The sequence below is a fragment of the Phasianus colchicus genome, chromosome 12 (assembly GCF_987193195.1).
Source record: "Phasianus colchicus chromosome 12, bPhaCol1.hap1.1, whole genome shotgun sequence".
Taxonomy (NCBI): Eukaryota; Metazoa; Chordata; class Aves; order Galliformes; family Phasianidae; genus Phasianus; species Phasianus colchicus.
Genome location: NC_143447.1, coordinates 6278129 through 6296596, shown reverse-complemented (window position 1 = coordinate 6296596; position 18468 = coordinate 6278129). Strand labels below are relative to the sequence as shown.

The window sequence follows — 18468 nt, the reverse complement described above, 5'->3', positions numbered from 1 at the left end:
CAAGCTTTTCAACTGTGAAATGGCAGGAATCGAAGTAGGTCTTCAGTTCTCTGTTCATTTCAGATTTGTCTGTAGATGTAATAAATTTGAAAGCATGAAGGACTGGTTGCAAACTGCTTTGTTTCCTTTCAGTTTAAATATTTCTATTCCGATAGCTGTCTACATTAAACTCATTGAATATATTATGGGACATTTAAAATAATGCAACAGTGTGTTCAGTGAATATTTAATAAAAAACAGATTAGAATTAAGATGTGTTGTGAGTTATTGATATATAATCTCTGTACTTACCTAATCCCTGTCACAGTTTTCCAATACAGTTTGCATTTTGTAGGGAAGTTGAAAGGAACAGATCTGAATTGCTTAAAATAATAATAAATGCAGAGCATATAAACATTATATTCATAATTGGAAAATATACTTCCGAATAATATATCTATCTGCTTCCAGGCCTTGGTTTTCTCTTTATTTAGAAGGGAAAAATATTTTTTGATAAATTCCTTTTTCTATGTATTAGCTAGTGAGTGTACTGCAATTTTATAATTGTTGTTTACTTCTGTAAATAAACTATAGATGTGAAACAAGCAGGTTTCTGATGGTGTAAAGTATATTTCATGTGAAAAGAAAAACGAAACAATGAAGTCCACCCTGGAGCTTAAAATGAGATCAAAATTGCATGTTCTGAATGCATTCAGGTAGCTGTGTCAATATGTAGGTAATCTTACTGTCCTGTTCATGTGGGCCACCAAGGGATTTTCTCTGCTCCTGTTTCCATGGTAATTAGAATTAGATTAGTTTTAGGTTCACAGTGGGTAAATGAGATGAAGCTGTGGTGCAGTATTTGTTAGTGTGGAACATATTGAGTGTTTGTAGAAATTAGCTCAAAGCAACGTTGAAATTGTTGCTTTTTGGTTGCTATTGTTTTAGTTATATTTATCATGCACTGTAAAGATGTATTGCTTCTGAGTAGGCTGTCTGGTGGTATTTGTGTTCTTTGTTTTCTTTGTACTATAGTCTTTAAAGGAGAGCGGTGCCTGGATTCTAGTGATAAAATGCATGTTGAAGAGTTTGCCTAAGTGCACAATTGTCTATATTGACTACTTTAAAGAATCTTTAGGCTGTGACTAATTTTTTTTTCAGCGTTATGTACCTGTGGCAGTATGGTGTGATTTTTATCAGTATTTATCATTTATGATGACTTCTTTGAAAGGCCATCCCAAAATCATGCTGCTATTCCGTATTTGTTCTGCAGTTTTTAGGAATCTATGCATGTATGAATATGCATACAGAAATATATAAAAGTGATTATTTTCTTCTGATACTTGTGAATGCATTTCCACCACCCTCATCCCAAGAACTTCTTTACCTTTGCTGCTTTCTAAGCAATTGAAGTTAAGAATAATATTTCTCATAGATGATTTTAGGAGTAAGTATCTCCTCTTAGCTAAGTCCCATGCCGTTCCAGTTCTCTCTCTTATAACTTGTATTTCACTTACCATCATTTTACACGAATGCATTGCAGATGCTGCAGTGTGTGCTCCTGATAGTAATGTGTTGCTTCTGAGGCCTCTGAGAAAGTGATCTTTGTAACTTTACCCCCATAATATTTTGTAGTTGCATTTCGTGTTATTGTTATCTGCCTATTTTGGGGGCTGTTAGGGATTTCACAGAAACACCGTCCTTGAAGAGTGTCTAGCCATTGATTTTAGCCTTTCTCTGGTACACCTATGCCAAAATACAGTTGGGGATATCAGGACAACTTAACTGTTCAAGTAAAATCGAACGTCAGTTTTCCAGTAATGTTTGAGTTGGCAAAATTAAGCTGCAGCAATCTGTACTCTTGTAGAGGAAAGAAGGTGGAAGGTGTCGGTGGTTTCAAACACTTGCAAACAGAAACAATTGTTGTAGTGCTTTGCAGACATACAGCACTGGGCAGTGCTGATACTGGAGAAGCTCATAGTGACCTCCTTAGGGATCGTGAAATGGACAGCTTACTGCTTCGCCCTCTCCACTCAGCTGCCTTGTGCATTTCACTGTTTGGATTGTTAGTGAATTCTGGTGGTGGGAATTCCATAACTTATCCCTTCTGCAAAGATTGAAATGTGTCAATCGTTAGAAAATTCTTTTTAGCATCAAGCTTAAATTTCTTTTAGTACAAATGGAAGTCATTTATTTCTTGTTCAACACTTAAATATACTTGAAAAGCAATTGACTGTTCTCTTTTTAACTATCGTGTATATTTTTGAAACTTATTATATCTTATTATATCTCAGTATTCTCTCCTATGAAATCAACTTGCTTTAACAGCTTATACGCCTATTCTTTAAAAAGATGTATGCAAAATGGAAGGAGTTCCATTCCAAAATGTAAGGAATTTCTGGAGAGTGACAATAAAACGACATTTTAAAGTACAGACCTTTATTTTGCATAAGATATCTATGTCAAAACTAAATTTTAGCCCTAAGACTTCTAATATTCCAGAGAAAATAAATAGAAAATAGAAAAATTTGACTAAGTATTAGAAGAATTTTGGGAGATAATGATACAGAAACTTATAACAACGTAGAAACTTTGTGCTCCACTTCCAGCACAGCACAATGAATACGTCAACAATATGTTAACATACCCTTGGATTTGCTGAGAAATTTTGGTACTGATGTTTGATGTCCTTAATGTCTTACAAGAAAAAGAGAAAATGAAATCTGAGTTTTGGAAAGTGTTAAATCCCAAAACTGTGAAGAGAAGTGGCTTGTGGTTCCTTAACTGCATCTGAACTCATGTAATTAAGATCAATTAAAGGTGACTGACAGCTGTATACATTTTTCTTCATTTATAAAAGTATTCCCTTCTTTGACACCTCTTACATTACTTTTCTGCATACCAGCTTGACAAATCTGCTGCTATGAAATTTTAAAGTTAAGCCTTTCTTCAAGTGTGACAAGTAATATTTTTGCAACCTAGTTTTTTAATCTAGCTTGAGATGAAAATTGAAGACTTTTCTGGTAATTGTTCCTGTTTAATATTCTTCTAAATGCCAGGTTCTTCACAGCAGCACATGAAGGGATAAGAGACAAATGGGCATCAATTGAAACAAAAGAGTTTCAGGCTGCATACGGGGAGAAGAAAGTTCCCCCACGTAGACAGTGATTGTATTGATGGGTCCTGGAGTAGATATTCAGACAGTCTTTTGGTTTGTATGCATTCACATACAGGTTCACCAAACATGCATTTAGAGAAGGTGTACATATACATCTGTAACATCTGTGGTCATTGTTACATTTATTGGGAATCATAGACAAATAGTTAATTGAAATTTGTCTTACGTACTTCATTCAATCTTGCCAAAGGTTAGAATCATAGAGTTATAGAATCATTTAGGTTGGAAAATACCATCAAGATAATCAAGTCTCACCATTAGCCTAGCACTACCAAGTAACTAAACCATGTCCCTAAGTGCCACAAACACATATCTCTTAAATACCACTAGGGATGGGGTCTTCCTCACCTCCCCAGGCAGCCTGCTCCAATGCCTAACCAGCCTTTCCATGAAGAAATTCTTCCCAATGACCAATCTAAACCTGGCACAGCATTTCATTGCCACCCGTCACCTGAGAAAAGAGACTGACATCCTCAATGCAGCCTCTTTTCAGGTAGGTGTAGAAAACAGTGAGGTCTATCTTCAGCCTTTTCCAGACCAAACAACTCCAGTTCCCTTGGCTGTTCCTCGTATGTTTTATTTTCTAGCCCCATCCCCACCTGTGTGTGTTGCTGTTCTCTTAATGAGGGGCCCAAAACTAAACACAGTACCTGGGCTGCATTATACTGTGTAAAATCACGTTTATTTTTCATAGCACCTTTCTCAAAATACTTTTTGGCCTTTTATTTTGAAAGATTGATTAAATCTATTCATAAATTTATGGATTTTTTTTTTTAATATAATTACGCTGCCCCCAATATTTTCTTTATGTCCAGTGCAATGCTACAACATCTTGGTTTATTGTTTTAAAAATACTATTTCATGTTCGTAGGTAAAGCTTCTTTTTATGAGCACTTTGAACAGAGAAAACCACACCACATTCTTTGCTGTTTCAATATTCTCCTCAGTTGTTATACTTTGTCTGTCCCTTAATTAGTTCCTTTGAAACTCCATTAAGCCCTGCTTCTGCAGTTATGCCTTAATTTCCTTAGTAATGCCTTAATTTACTTTGGTTGTTACCTTGTCTATTCTAGGTCACCTGGAAGCACTTATATTTTCTTACTGTATGAAGCTATCTATAATTCTGCAAAATAAAGTGATTACTGTAGTTTTATCTATTATACCTAACTTGTTAGACAAGTGTTTCCATTTTAATTTCAGTTGTTATTAGAGCTCATTTACCCAGTTGGGATTGGCTTCCCCTCCACCACCCTTGCAGGAATACGCAATGCTTTTAGTAGCACAGTTACTCTCTATAAATTAAATACTGTGATCTCTCTCTTTTTTCTCTCTCAAAAATAGTTTATTTCAACATATTGGAATTGTACATTTGAATTGACATGTTACATGCATATTGTCCTGTGCTTTGGAAGGAAATGCAGAAGCTGTTGTTTCTGCTTATTCAGGCAATTTAGGAGCTAAAGATAACCACAATTTCCATTATTTGCTATGTCTGGTATCTTAGAAGAAGGCTAAGAAGAAGTTTCCTTCAATTTTTATGAACAATATGTATGCTTATTTTACTGATAACTGAATCCATTGTCTGCAGGATTTGTTCAGAGTTTACGAGCTGAGGAACTCTTAAAGTTGCAGAACAGGAGCAGATGACTTGGCATATGGTGTATTGTCCTCAACAAGAAACTAGAAATAAGGATAGGTAACTGAGCTTTGAGTTTTCAGTAGCTAATATGCTGTATATTGGAAAAGCATTGCAAGATTTCAAGTTGTATTTAAAAAAAAGAGAGAGAATTTGTTATACTAAACAAAATAATGCTGAAACAGCAGTAATTTTACTGTTCTGTAGATGAACCCTGATAGCGTTTCACAGTATTTATTGTGGTTTGAATTGAATTAATGCTTGTATAAATGTAATTTTTTGTAGTCCAAAAAAGATGCTTAAAAGAAGGATACCAGAAAAAGAATTATATACAAATAACCATGATGGAGGTGAAAACTTGTAAAACCAATGGTATAAGGTGTATCGTGAGACTGCATCATCTGATCTGTCCCATATTCAAAGTCTGAGCCCTCTGAAAATGCTGGAAATCAAGCTGTCAAGGGCTTTTTTTTTTTTTTTTTTTTTTTTTACTGCTGGTTTAAATCTGTCTTTTGAAATCCCTGTACTAGGATGTAATTTTGCCCTCTGTGTTTGTCCTGCCTCTGTATGTGCACATTAAAATAAATGCATTTTCTCTGTGCATGACCACAACTTGCATTAATGATAATGGAGGTTTTATATGCATGTTGAAAGGCTTCATACCTAATGGCAGGGCATTTCTAATACTGCTGAAGTCAGGACTGATGCATTCTCTTTATTTTTTTGCTCTGTGAATGAACACCATTGTTATAGCTGTAGGAATTCTGCAGAAGCTGCCAAATGTATGCTTTTGAACAGAATTTTAGTAGTTTGACTATATAATTATGATGTGATTGGACATTTTCACTGTCGCTCAGCAGATAGAAGTTAGGTTCAAGACATTAGATAATGTTATGTGCAGGCTCTGAAATCAAACCCACTGTCAAAGTTTAATAGACAGGACCAATTTACTTTTTGTTTAAGACAGAAAGAAACCTGCAAATCGTACATACAATGTTTTGATTTTTGAAAAACATTAGAAGACCTATAGATTGCTATTCTGAGCTGTGTGTGTTTAGGAAGTGCAGTTTAGATGCTTGTGTAAAAGAACTCCCTCACCTTCATGGCCCTTCATCTGGTGAAACAGAGTGTGGGTTATGCATACTGTTTCCTTGGTGGAAGCATTGGATACCATGAATGATGATTGTAGGGTTTCTTAGATCTGTGAGTTACATACTACTTTTCAAATAATTCATACTTCTGTATATAAAAGTTTTGTTTACCCAAAATTGGCATTGCATTTATAAGAAGTAAAAAAGAAAAAAAAAGTAAAAATGAAGAGAATGCAAAATTTTTATATTGTTACTTTTAAGTCTTAGTTGTGCACAAGACCAAGAGAAATCACCTTTAGATTTCTGTTTTATGAGTCACTTGATGTATTCTAATAAGTGTTGGTATGTAATGCTCCCAGCATGCTTTTTTCCTAATTGTGCAGTTGTGTATATGGCTGCTTAAAGGTGCTTGCCACTACAGAAAGCTACATTTCAAAGCAAAGTAAAACTGATGGGTAACCACAATGATAATGGGGACTGACAGGATTTGGAAAATCACCTTGCAGTATTGCTCATGTGAACTCTTGTAATGGCAATACTAATGACACAGATACAGCACAGAGTTTTAGTGCCTACCATCAGTGCATATTGAGAATGTACCGATTTACAGTGCTTGACCTTTTGCATGGTTAGTGGTAGCATGAGTGCCAGCAAGCTCTCTTTTTATAACAAAACCACATTTAACTCTTTCATCCTGCAAGGCATTGGTGATGATCAAAATCAGCTGTGGTTCAAACTGAACAGAAAGGATTGGCTCCTTTGCTGTTTTAGGTATGCACAGTGCCATGAGTATTTTGAGGAGGAGAGGTGTAACTTGCAATAGAGAGGTTACGTGGCAAATGGAAGAGATGGTTTGCTAGCTGTAGATAGTGTACTAAACCAGTTTGACTCTTTAACACAACTTGGTGACTGAGAAATACTGATTTATTGAGTATTTTACATATCAACACATAATTTTTGGAAGGCAGTTTTTTTTTGTTTTTCCTAAAGGATTTTCTGTAATAACCTCACAGTTTCAGCTGTTCCATTTATTTAATTAAGAGCATGCTGCTGTCTAGCCTAAGTAAAGCTAGATAACCCTGTCATTTTACCTTCCTGAGTGCAGCTTCACATTACATGATTATCAGCCAGAGACAGTTGCCATACAGCAATCATAGGCAAATGCATCTGTGTGAGCAAATTAAATTAACTTCGGAAATGAAACTCTGCTTCTCTGTGCCTTGGTCAGCATGCAGAAATCTGATGCATAACTATAATGCTATAAGATATGCTGTAGAATACAAACCACGTGTTTGTATGTGGAGACCATTTGCGTGGTCATTAGCTATCCATATCCTGGTTTTGGCTCACTTTTTGCCATGCTTTCTTTTTCTTCTCACCGGTTCTATTTGTACTTGGATTCAGAACTAACATCATTGTAGTCTTACTATGAAACCTTATCTGAGGTTTTTCCGTAGCTGCTAAATATCAGAAGATGCATCTTCCAACATGCCTTCCTAAATAATATTTTCAGCTGCAGTAGCTGTGGATTTCATTAAGTTGTGTGTAATAAGTTACAATATGAATGCCCACAGACCAGTGAGAGCTTAAACTGGGCACTCCACCACCCACCTTTTCTGTGCACCAAGAGATCTTCCTTGCATATTCACACCAAGCATCAGCAGACACTCTTATTTCAAGCCTGGTTTACCAGCAAGAGTGTACAACATTGCTTCTAGATGATAAATATAGATGCTTTTTTTAATTATTATGCCCTACAGTTAATATACATGAAGAATTGCTAGTAAAGCATGATAGAGTGAGAATGGTGACTTTCTGACATTTGAATTTCAGCCAGCTTCAAATACCATGTAATGGGAAGGAGTATTTATTAGCTCCTGGTCTTTCACCCCTTTGAATATCAAAGGTCTATAGAGAGCAGTAATGATACTACAGCTTACTCTAAGCAATTACAGAAGATTTCATAATGATAGTATCAGTTTAGCTAAGTATAAGAGTTACTGTTAGTCAGACAGGGTAAATGATACTGCAGAACCATGAAATAAGCCTATTCCCTGGATTTTATTTTAATTAAATGTCCTAATGGAAAAAAATTCCTGATGCCCTTTTTTTTTTTTCCTTCACCCCTGTTGTATTTTACTCATTCTGTGTTTACTGTAGCTGTGTTGAAATACTAACAGAATTAATAATTGCCACATCTTGACTCCCCTTCTTGTGTGTTTCTCTGAGCTGATTTTTGTGGATGCTGAGAGATCACGTGAAAATTTACATTTTTCCTCTGTTATTGTTGATAATGTCTGGCACTTGGGGAGAACTTGTTTGAAGACCTATTGTATTCTATCAGAACTAATTGGATTTGGCAGTTGGATTGAAAAACAGATTAACAGTACTTCTGTTTAATTCTTACTCAGAATAAAATGAAAACATCTTTTTAGCAAATTGGTTCCAACACTCTAGAAACGTGTCACGACTGAAATTCACCTTAGTACATACTATTATAATTATTTTTAACAGTGTTGTTATAAAACCCATGTCTTTGATGATTCTGCTTTCTCTGTTGCAGGTGCTGCTGTCGGGATTGATTGGTGTTGTTTCATGGAAGAGGCCCCTTTCACTTGTGGTGAGTGATGGTGGGACTGCAGTCAGTTGTGTTATACAGCTTTGTGTAAGTTGAGCAAAGGATTCTGCATAAGTAACTCCTAAAGGTTTTGTCTTTATATTCACCTGTGCCTGTCAAGATTAGGTTTTGTTATCTTGCTACTTTGAAATGTTACAAATGGACTTTAAGTAAGGGCTTCAATGGTCTACTGTGGACCTTGTGGCATCCCATTGTACTTTTGGTTGATGATGAGTAGCAGATTGGTAAACTGGATAGAATTCCTATATAGTACTGCAGTTTGTGTATTTGCTAGCATGATGTAGCATTATGTATGCTTCCAAACTACTATAAATGAAGAAAAGAAGGTTTTAAAATCATTTTGGTTTTGGAAATATTTTCCCACTTATTATATAATATTTATTAATTACGATCTTTATTTCATTCCGTAAGAAGAATGCATAGTTTCAATTATGTTTATGTACTACATAGCATGAATGAAGTTGAATGAAGATGCATCTAAAATGTATGGAATGATATTAATTTTGCTTTATGACTTAGGAAATAATTGAGTAAGAACTCAGTATTATTAGATTTGTGAAATATTTGGTAGTCTTTCCTTATCTAAAGCAGGCAGCAATCTGAGCAAAATAATTGTTTCTATTTGTCAGTTAAATTTCTCCTCAAATACTGATTCCCTCTAAGTGTTATGTTCCTTAAGGGGATATGAAGATTAATTTGGGAAAACTATTTTGTTTGCTAAGAATGAATAAAACAAGATGTTTAGCATGCGTGATTTTAGAATACAATGTAAAAATCCAATACAGTGGTAAAAATCCAGTGTAGATCAGTGATAGCTAGGCATGTTTTGAACTGTGGTATGTTGTGTATTTTTAGTACATGTGTGTTACAGAAATTGGAACACTTGGAAGAAATAAAATATGGTAAAGTTTTGGTTAATTTTTGATGAGCAGTGTATGTTCTGATAAAAATTAACTACTATTGTTATTAATAGACCTTTTACTGATTGCCACTTGAAGTAATTGACATGCTTGTAAAGTCATACAGTGAAACACCAATTAAAATGAACTGAATAATTTGATGTACTTAAATGTTAACTCATAAGTTAATGAATTTAACTCATTAAGAGACATGTATAGTTTGATTTGCTGCTCACTCCTACGTTTAGAAATATAAAATATAAAATATTTCAACTGGAATACATTAAAATTGTATTTTCTTATTGTATATGTACATAAGATTTGTCTGTAGACAACTCTTGATCCCAATACTAAGGGTTAATGCTTCTTAAAATGTATTTTAATGTCTTTTACCACATTAATTTTCCAGTGTGTTAACACATTTTCTTTGAAAATATCACACTGACAGACATTTCTGTATGTAAGCATTATTGTAGTAGGAATATCATTGCATTACTTTGATAACCTGAGTGGTTGTAGTATGTATTTGAAGTCTTCCTTTTAATGCTTTAACACATAATTCATGCAGAAATAAACTTAGAAGAACTTGCAGTATGCATTTACAAATTGAAAAACTCTCAGTATGATTGGGGTGTAATTTAGGATTACAAAACAGATTTTCATTCCATGCCAAGAAAAATTACAGGACTTTTATTTTTCACTTGTTGTATTTTCTGCTTTGCACACTGATTCATTATTACTTGCCTGCCTTTGACTACAGTACAGTTTAAGACTGTATTTAAAAGAGAATAAGAACCTTGTAATATTTCGGCAAATGTTTTTCAGTTCCCAGCTGTCACTTCTCTCTCAGACAAGTATGGAGACGTACGGTTTTAACTTAATTTTAATATCCTATTACCTATACACTAAGCTGCTTTTCATTACATTTTTCTAGATAAATATTTCTTGAAATGGATTGTTGCTGAGCATAAACTTCATTCTTTTCTGTATTATTCTTCTTTTTCAAATATATTTCTTATAATAGCATGATTAGGGTTCCCGTCAATCTATCTTAATATGTATATATATTTATGAAAAAAGTGTTTTTTAATATTTCTGAATATAATAGTGCCATAATATATAATTGGAAAAAATCTTACAAAGATTGATGTAATAGACGTGGAAGTACTTGAATTATATTTTTCTTTTACTCAGTCTTGGAGAGACTTTAGTATTCATTGTGTGTAAACAAATACAGATATCCAGTACTGCTTTTATGCCACTGTTACAACTGTCTCTCTTTTAGACAGTGATTTGGCTTGATAATTTAAATAGAAGATCCATTGAATCGCAAACATTTTGATGAATATGCATTTTTAAAGAAAGGTAATGATCATGCCAGAGATGACAGTGTGAAATCTTAAATGGCTGAAAGAACTGAATTATTGCTTAGTACATACATTGAAGACTGGACTGTGGTTTGAATTAATAGATATTCATGAAACATGCTTCCATTTTCAAAAGTTTATTAATGCATTTAAAAAATAATAGTGAAATTAGAAGTGATTAGTCTGTCAGTAGTGGTCTGCGTGCATCTTTACATGTAACTTACCTCTGACTTGCCTAAAATGACATGGCAGAGAATTCTTTTTAACCAGTTATCTGTATGGCAAGAAAAGGATATTCCAAATTACTAGTTGTTCTTTGTCTGAAAAACAATTTTCAGCTACATCTTATATTTTGTGAGATACATGTAGTTCACTTAATAATGCAAATTAACTTATACTTCATATGCTGCTGCTAACAGAGCTTCAATTAATGTATTAGGACAAAGCAATACTAGATTCAAATCTATGTTATTAAAATGGTGAAATGATGGTGTTAATAAGGGTTGAGGTAAATATTGCCTTTGACAAAATGTGCATGTAGCAGCGTTTTACATGGTTTTTTCCCATAAAAATTTGACACTGTATCCAGATCAGTAAGTTAACCTCTTTGACAAGCAACGTGCCTTAAAAATTGTCTAAGTTTTACCATAACCCATTAATATTGTTTTCTTTTGGTAGACTAGTAAGATTTTGTCTGAGCCTACCATTACTCTATAACAGTTGTTAATGCTGTGTTCTCAAATACAAAAAGTATTTTGTACACTACAGTGAGTGTCAGTTACCATTTAAAGAGGAAAAAGTCATGACTAGTAGGAAATATCTGTTTCAGATAACAATGTTGAACTTGTGAGTCTGATTAGTTTGAGTTATTTCAATTGCTACGCTTCTGTTAGAGGAGTACTTGACATAGATTCAGATTTTAAAAACTTTTTGAAGATTATTTTCTGCTGGAGCTTAATGGCTGCCAAATGCTTGCATTACGACAATGGGAGTCGCCTCTTGCTTTTAAAATAACTCAATTTCTTAGTATTCAGATCTCTTAAAAGATTTGACCAAACAAAAATTCCTCAAATTTCTACCAATATTTCTTACTCTTTTGCTTCTCAGTTGCTAGGTGCACATTTTGTATGTTGGCTCTGATAAGTGATGGTAGTGGTTAGATTTTGTCCTCTAGTACAACATTTCCATTCCCATACCGGATTTCAGTAGACTGTTGCATGAACAGAAGCTCATCTGCAGAACAGTTAGTGTCTTACACTGTAACTAAGGAAAGTGAAAGTGAATATTTTACTTGTTATTTTTTGAGTAGTTTTTCTTATCAGCTAGTATCGTGTATAAACAGAGGTATCAGAGAAATGTTTAGATTGGAATTTGGTGGAATATAAACAATGAATGAAAGATGATTATGGAAAAAAATGGTTATTTGTGAAAAGGAAGGAATGTAAGTCCAGACTGGGGAGAATTCCTATTTATAAATTATAGCTGAATAAAAAACATCTGCCATCTACTAAAGTTATTGCTTCTTAAATTCATTCGGTATGCCAATCTGAATTACAGTGCAGCATTCTGTATATGCTGAGCTATATTTATGTATCAGGACTCCAAGAGAAGTCATTCAGTTTTTTCAGAGTTTGTCATTGATTCTTCTTTAATTGTTTAATTACTGATTATTTTCTTTAACATCACTAAAGAATATTTTAGAAATTGAATACTTCTCTTACAGATCAAGTTTTCACCACTATCTTCTGCTTCTCTTCCCGTGGCATTGGATGTTGTTTTACTTAGAATTAATATTTTGAGATCTAGATTAATTACTATTACTGTGATTTGCTTATGTACATTCATATGTGTTGGCATTTTATTTTGTTGTTGGCATTTTATTTTGTTTTTGGCATTTCAATGTTAAATTTCAAAGTTAGTTGCTTTCAAGGCTTGCTTTAGTCTGGCTGAATATATATAGGAATTGCTGGAGTAGTAAATCTTTCTCTGACCTGGTTGACTGTTGTATTTCAGTAAATTACCCATAAAAACATAGAAATGGATATTTCAGTATTCAAAGTAATATAAAATAATAAAGACTGCTCTTTTGAGCATTGTTAGAATTTTAAAACACCCTAAGAAAGAAGAGCAGACAAAGCCTGCTGGGACTAACACTTAACTCTTTTGGACAAGCACATCTCAGTTACTCTTAAGCAGCAGTCCCTTCTGCCATGTCAGCAGTTAATACTAGCACAATACTTTGGCAATAGGGAACTCTCACAGTTGCAGAGTCATTGCTGCTTCTTAAATGAAGGGTATGGTATGGGTGTTACATTTGCCTCTCTTCAGTCCATCAGTAATTCCCCTGTTCTCACACGCTTTCTAAATATATCTGCTAATGGTTCTTCCATCTCATTTACTCTTTCTTTTAGAAGTGTAGGCTGCAGCCCATATGGTCCTGGACTTTTTGGCAGCTTTTTCACATTTCTAATTTCTTCAATTCTTTCTTGGCATGAGCCTTATTTCCTTCAGTATTCTTCCTCCTTGGGAAATTAATCTCTGCTCCTGACATCTGCCTCACTTCCTCTGTAAGCACCAGAGAAGCAAATTTATTTTATTTTTAGGGATATATATCTGTTTTCATTTTTTAGGTGTTTGTAGTCTCCCTTATTGGTCACTTTTTGTTTATATGCTAGAAATGTCACAATATTTACCCTTGCTTCTTAAATAACTTTCTCCTCAGGCTTGAGTAGTTTTTCCACACTGTAGATATTTTAGTCCCTTTCCTGTTCTTAGTTTTACCATACATAGCTTCGTACCATGTGGTCATAGGGAGAGAAAGAATTAACTACTTTTAAATCCTTGGAGTCCATTATACCTTTATAGTTGTATCTTTTAGACACAATTGTGATAAAATGCATTTCTGAAGATAAGTAAGAAGCATTTGTTTAACCATATCAGCAGAAGAAAATTTGGATATTTTGTAGACTGGATATAGGTATTGTCATGTTAGAAGGCTGAAATATGAGGTGGTCATTTTACAAAATTACACATTAATAAAAAAGTATGTTTTCTATCCAGAGAGAGTAATGAAAATGGTACTTTCACAGTATGCCAAAGCCTTTTCTCCCTATATGCTTGTAGCAGCACAGCACAAATTGACTTTTACCTTTGAGATGCTGCAGTAGTATATTATAAAGAGGCTCATAGAAGAGCTAAGTCCTCTAAGCTTCTGTGATTTATGGTTTGTGTATGACAGTAGGGTGGATGTGAGCAGTACAGTCAGAAGATCTGGTGTAGTCCCTTAGAGCTTTACCTGTGGTTTTACACATTTTTTCTTTGCTGATTTGCATAGCACTGTAGTACTAGAAGGCTGATTAAGGGGAAAAAGCAGTAATCTTTTGGCTCATTTTGATCTCTTTTCAGATGATCATCAGACTAACATGTTCATTAATACTATTTTCATATTTATTCTTGTAGAACAAAGTCATTAAAAAAAGAGCATGTTCACATTTTTTTGCTTCCATTTGAGTTGAAGATGAGTTAAGAGAACACATTAGCTTTAAGCTGCGATTCTTAATGAAAATTCAGCCCATTACAATAGTTCAGTGGCTTTATTCTGTTTGAGGAGACCTGTAGTTTGCAGTAGAACAGCGATGTGACAACAACATGTATGTGTCTTTGAGTATATTTATAAGTATAGAGATAAATATATCATGAAGTTACTGCTTTTCCTGATCTCCTTCCCTTCTCCCTAAGCAGCACAGTACAAAATCACTACTTGTATTTGATTGGAAAACCAAAAGATTGGCTCTATGGCAAGGGTGGCAAGAGGACTACTTTTCTCTGGTACTTGTTCAGTTGGCATTGAAAACAGCAAAGACCTGGCTGTTTACCTTCTGCTGAAGTATCTGCGGATACAACAATAAAGAAGAAATTGTATCATTTTTCTAACACTGAAGTGGCCAAAGGTTTAGAGATACGAAGCAGTAGGAACCAGCTTAGATGTTGTCCTCCTTTTTTTGTTCTCGCTGCTGTGATAAATTTCTACTTGCATGGAATGGAGGACCAGAAACTTAGTCATGCTGAGCAGAGAAACATGTATAAGCCTTCTTCCCCGGCGGCAAAAGTAGAAGCATTCCTGGTGTGTTAGCCTTCACTGATACCACATAACTGTTTGTTAATGAGGATAATTACACATGAATAAGCAATTGCTATTAATATTTTGGAAAAGACAGATGCAAAATATTTGTGTATTTGAACTTCACAACCTGCTTCTCTCTAATTATGCTGCTGTCAGGAGGGGCTGCTTGCGTAGCCTTTTGATGCCTGTCCTTGTCAGCAGGACAGCATGAGCTTTTATTTCCTCTGGGCATTCTGCTACAGATGTTATGGAAGGTTAATTTACACAGTGCAATATTTTGTTGGGACTTCTATTTGTTCTGAAGGTGAATTGTTGCAGCAGTGTGACAGTTGCAAAAGTAACGTATGTATAAATGGAAGAACCCATTAATGCAGTCACTTTGGAACCATAAGTTCACTCTCATGTAGATTAACTGAAAAATTACTGCAGTATAAATGCATTCTTTTTAATGTATTAATTTCAGATTACTGATCTAGCTGGCTCTTTCATTTACATATAGCATTTTGTTATAAACAAAACTAACGTAGAAAAAGTTATTTTCTAATTGAAGTGTGCTTTTCCATTGTCATGGAAAATGTTTGAGATTTGAGATTACCTATTTTATTAGGTAATTTTAAAAATGTAATTAATGTAATTATTTTCTTCATCAGATAATACATTGAAAGGAGATATGTCTGAAGTAGTTGCAAGTTTTATATCTGGCTGATATAGTCAGAATTATATTAAAAATGATTAATGTTGGAAGTTATTTTGATCACAGAAGATACACGTAGAAGCAAGCACATGCGAAACCTGCAACTTACCTCTGCAGCTCACTGAGCTGGGGAAGGAGGGGGACAAAAGGAGCAGATTATTGTGAGGGTTTGAAACACGCCAAAGAAGTGTTCTAGATACCAAAATAAATTACTACAAATCAAATGCAGATGTTTGTTGCACTGTGAATAATGGTAGGGAGATGATAGAACCAGCAGAACAACTGTCAAAATTATCTGTTTGGACTAAGTTTTTCATTTTCCAATGAAAACATCCACTTCAGAAATGTGTGAATGTTAAAATGAAAACAGCAAAAAAATGAGTAGATGCTGAATTATCTAGCTTTGACAAATTTCTGTTTAATCTGTTTATGAGTTGAGAGCACTGGAACTTTATTACTAAATCAGACCTCCTGGTACACTTCCCAAAAAATATTAAAATCAACTATAAATCAGTACCTCTGTACGCTATGTAATATAGCATCACAGAAATAATGAACATATACTGTTAACATGTAGAATGTGACAGTACTAAACTCACTTGTGTTGCAGTCCTTTAACCTGATCATATGTGGAAAAAAATTGTATTGCTATCAAAAGGTGTAGGGAACCTGCTTTGGCAGGGGGGTTGGACTCGATGATCTCTGGAGGTCCCTTCCAACACCTACGATTCTGTGATTCTTGAAAACATCTACCTATCTAAATTGCCTTTACTGATAGAGAATTTCTTCAGGATATTGAATGGTACACTCTCATTATAAGATATCAGAGGAGATTGCTTTTGATACTATCAGGTATTTCCCTTTATCTGTCCCTGTGTATCCAGAGACAAGGTCACATTTTTGAATGTAGAGTTCTTCAAAAGCTTTAGAAGCAGCTATTGAATCTCTGCCTTTATTGTTATATACTACTAAAGAATGCTACAGGAGGAAACTGTTCTGGTTCTTAAGTACATTTTGTTTTTCATGATGCAAATCCTGCTGGAAGTACACAGTGCCTTGTTCTGTTCATACACAGTGCTCTTGGTGGCAGCTTTCAGATGATGAGTTTGAAAATGAGATATACCGACTCTTGGTCAAAGCCTCAATTGTGGACAGCCATACCTTTTTCTTAGAAATTAATGACAATAGTATTTATTATAACATATTGTTTTATTAGTAGTATATATTAATTTTTTCACACACAAAAAAGAGAATGAAAATATTGGCCAGCAATAATTAATAAATTAATAAATTAATTGAACTAAAAGTTTGTGTGGATGGAAACAAATCAGTAGGGCCTTTAACATGGTCAATTAAAATTGTGCATTCCAAATTTAATTTTAGAAGTCTTCACCTGAGTATTTATTTTTAAAAATTTAAACAGTTGAGTGTAGTTTAATAATTATAACAAGATTTCAGCTTTCTCTGAAGTCAGACAACCTCATTAGACCTAGTCAAAAGGAACTATCTGTGGGAAATTTAATTCAATTTAGTAATGTCTGGAATGTAATGGTTATATATATTTCAGGATGAAACAATATAATTTGTGTTTCTTCACTTAGAAGCATTAAATCTTTAACAAGTTATGTTGCAGAGCAGAGTATATTTCTGCCTGTTTAATACAGATCATTACTAGGGACTGATAGAGAGTATTGTTGTTGAGACCTTTATTTTAATTTGGGCAAAGGACATGGAATGCTCAATTAAACAGATTTGAAATGCCAATTCTTTTTCATTATCAGTCACCTCTTGGCAAATGTTGAGAAATAATTTTGAAAATGATGTATTGAATCATGAAATAGAAGAGTCTCTATTATGAAGGAAATAACGGGAAGCTAAATTTTGCTTCTTGTGCACTTGGAAACCATTAGACAACAGTGTTAGTGTGATTAACTTTCCTGTGCAGTAAGTTTTATAATTGGGTTCACTTTAGAATGATCTGTGGGTTATATATTTAATTACATAAATTGTAATCAACCTTTAGCTTTATCTTCTGATATATTTGTGTCGTGCACTTCATAGCTGAATAAATAAGGCCAGAAGGGATCTGTAGGATCATGTAATATGACTGAGCCCAAAGAACCTCAGCCATGAGCACCAAAACTTCTGGAGTCACTGCATACAGACCAAAATAATTCAAAAAATGTAATTTTGTGTTGCCTTTGTGATGAACGTTCCACTATGCTCTTAGATACAGTATTCCAATTGCTAATAAATCTTAGGAAAAATCTAGACCTGGATCTGAGTCTGCCTAGTTTTGGCTTCTCACTGTTATTACCTTAATATGTTTCTTTATACTTCACTTAAGAGGCAATTTAGTTTTGCTTATGGTACAATTTCATGTTGGTCACAGTTTTGACTCAGATCTGTTTGGAGATTCTTTTATTGTGAGTTGTGTAGAAAAAAAACCAAGATGCTTTAAAGCCAGATTTTTTTAGGATATAAACTCTAATAGTTACCTTTTATAATGGAACTACATAAGACGGTAGAAATTATTGAAGGGTTTTAATATGATTCTTCTTGGAATCCAGGTAGTTTTATTCTGAGTCCTTGCTAGTTTGCTTGCCTCGGTTATGTCCCAAGTGGAAGCATGTCACTCCATTTCCACTCCCTGATATGGTTCTGTGCATCCTGGCTACTGCTGCCTGCTCCGTGAGCTCTGCTCTATGCTGAGACCCTCCTGCCCACATCTTGGGGTCTCAGGAATCCTCCCTGCCCTGGACAAGCCTGGAGCTCCACACTAAGAGCTCATTGTGCTTCTCTTCAGGCTCCATGCAGGTAATGCACGTTGCACCATACCAAACAAAAGAAACATTGCCATCGC

The 18468-nt window shown here is 34.5% G+C and overlaps 1 protein-coding gene across 24 annotated transcripts in view; it reads left to right on the top strand.

Annotated features, from left to right (window-relative positions):
* The window catches only part of ENTREP2 (endosomal transmembrane epsin interactor 2), a 170358-nt gene that overhangs the window by 36197 nt on the left and 115693 nt on the right, over window positions 1-18468 (top strand). For 21 of the 24 annotated variants that reach the window (XR_016470314.1, XR_016470313.1, XR_016470312.1 and 18 more), the window contains exon 2: window positions 8448-8504. Coding sequence is in view for 1 of the 24 variants with exons in the window: in XM_090148758.1 (XP_090004884.1) it covers window positions 8448-8504 (57 nt within the window). In the remaining 23 variants the exon portion in view is untranslated. Of the gene's footprint in view, window positions 1-4066; window positions 4854-8447; window positions 8505-17634; window positions 18423-18468 lie in introns of those variants that run through there. The other 3 variants (XR_016470320.1, XR_016470321.1, XR_016470318.1) reach the window with 3 other exon arrangements.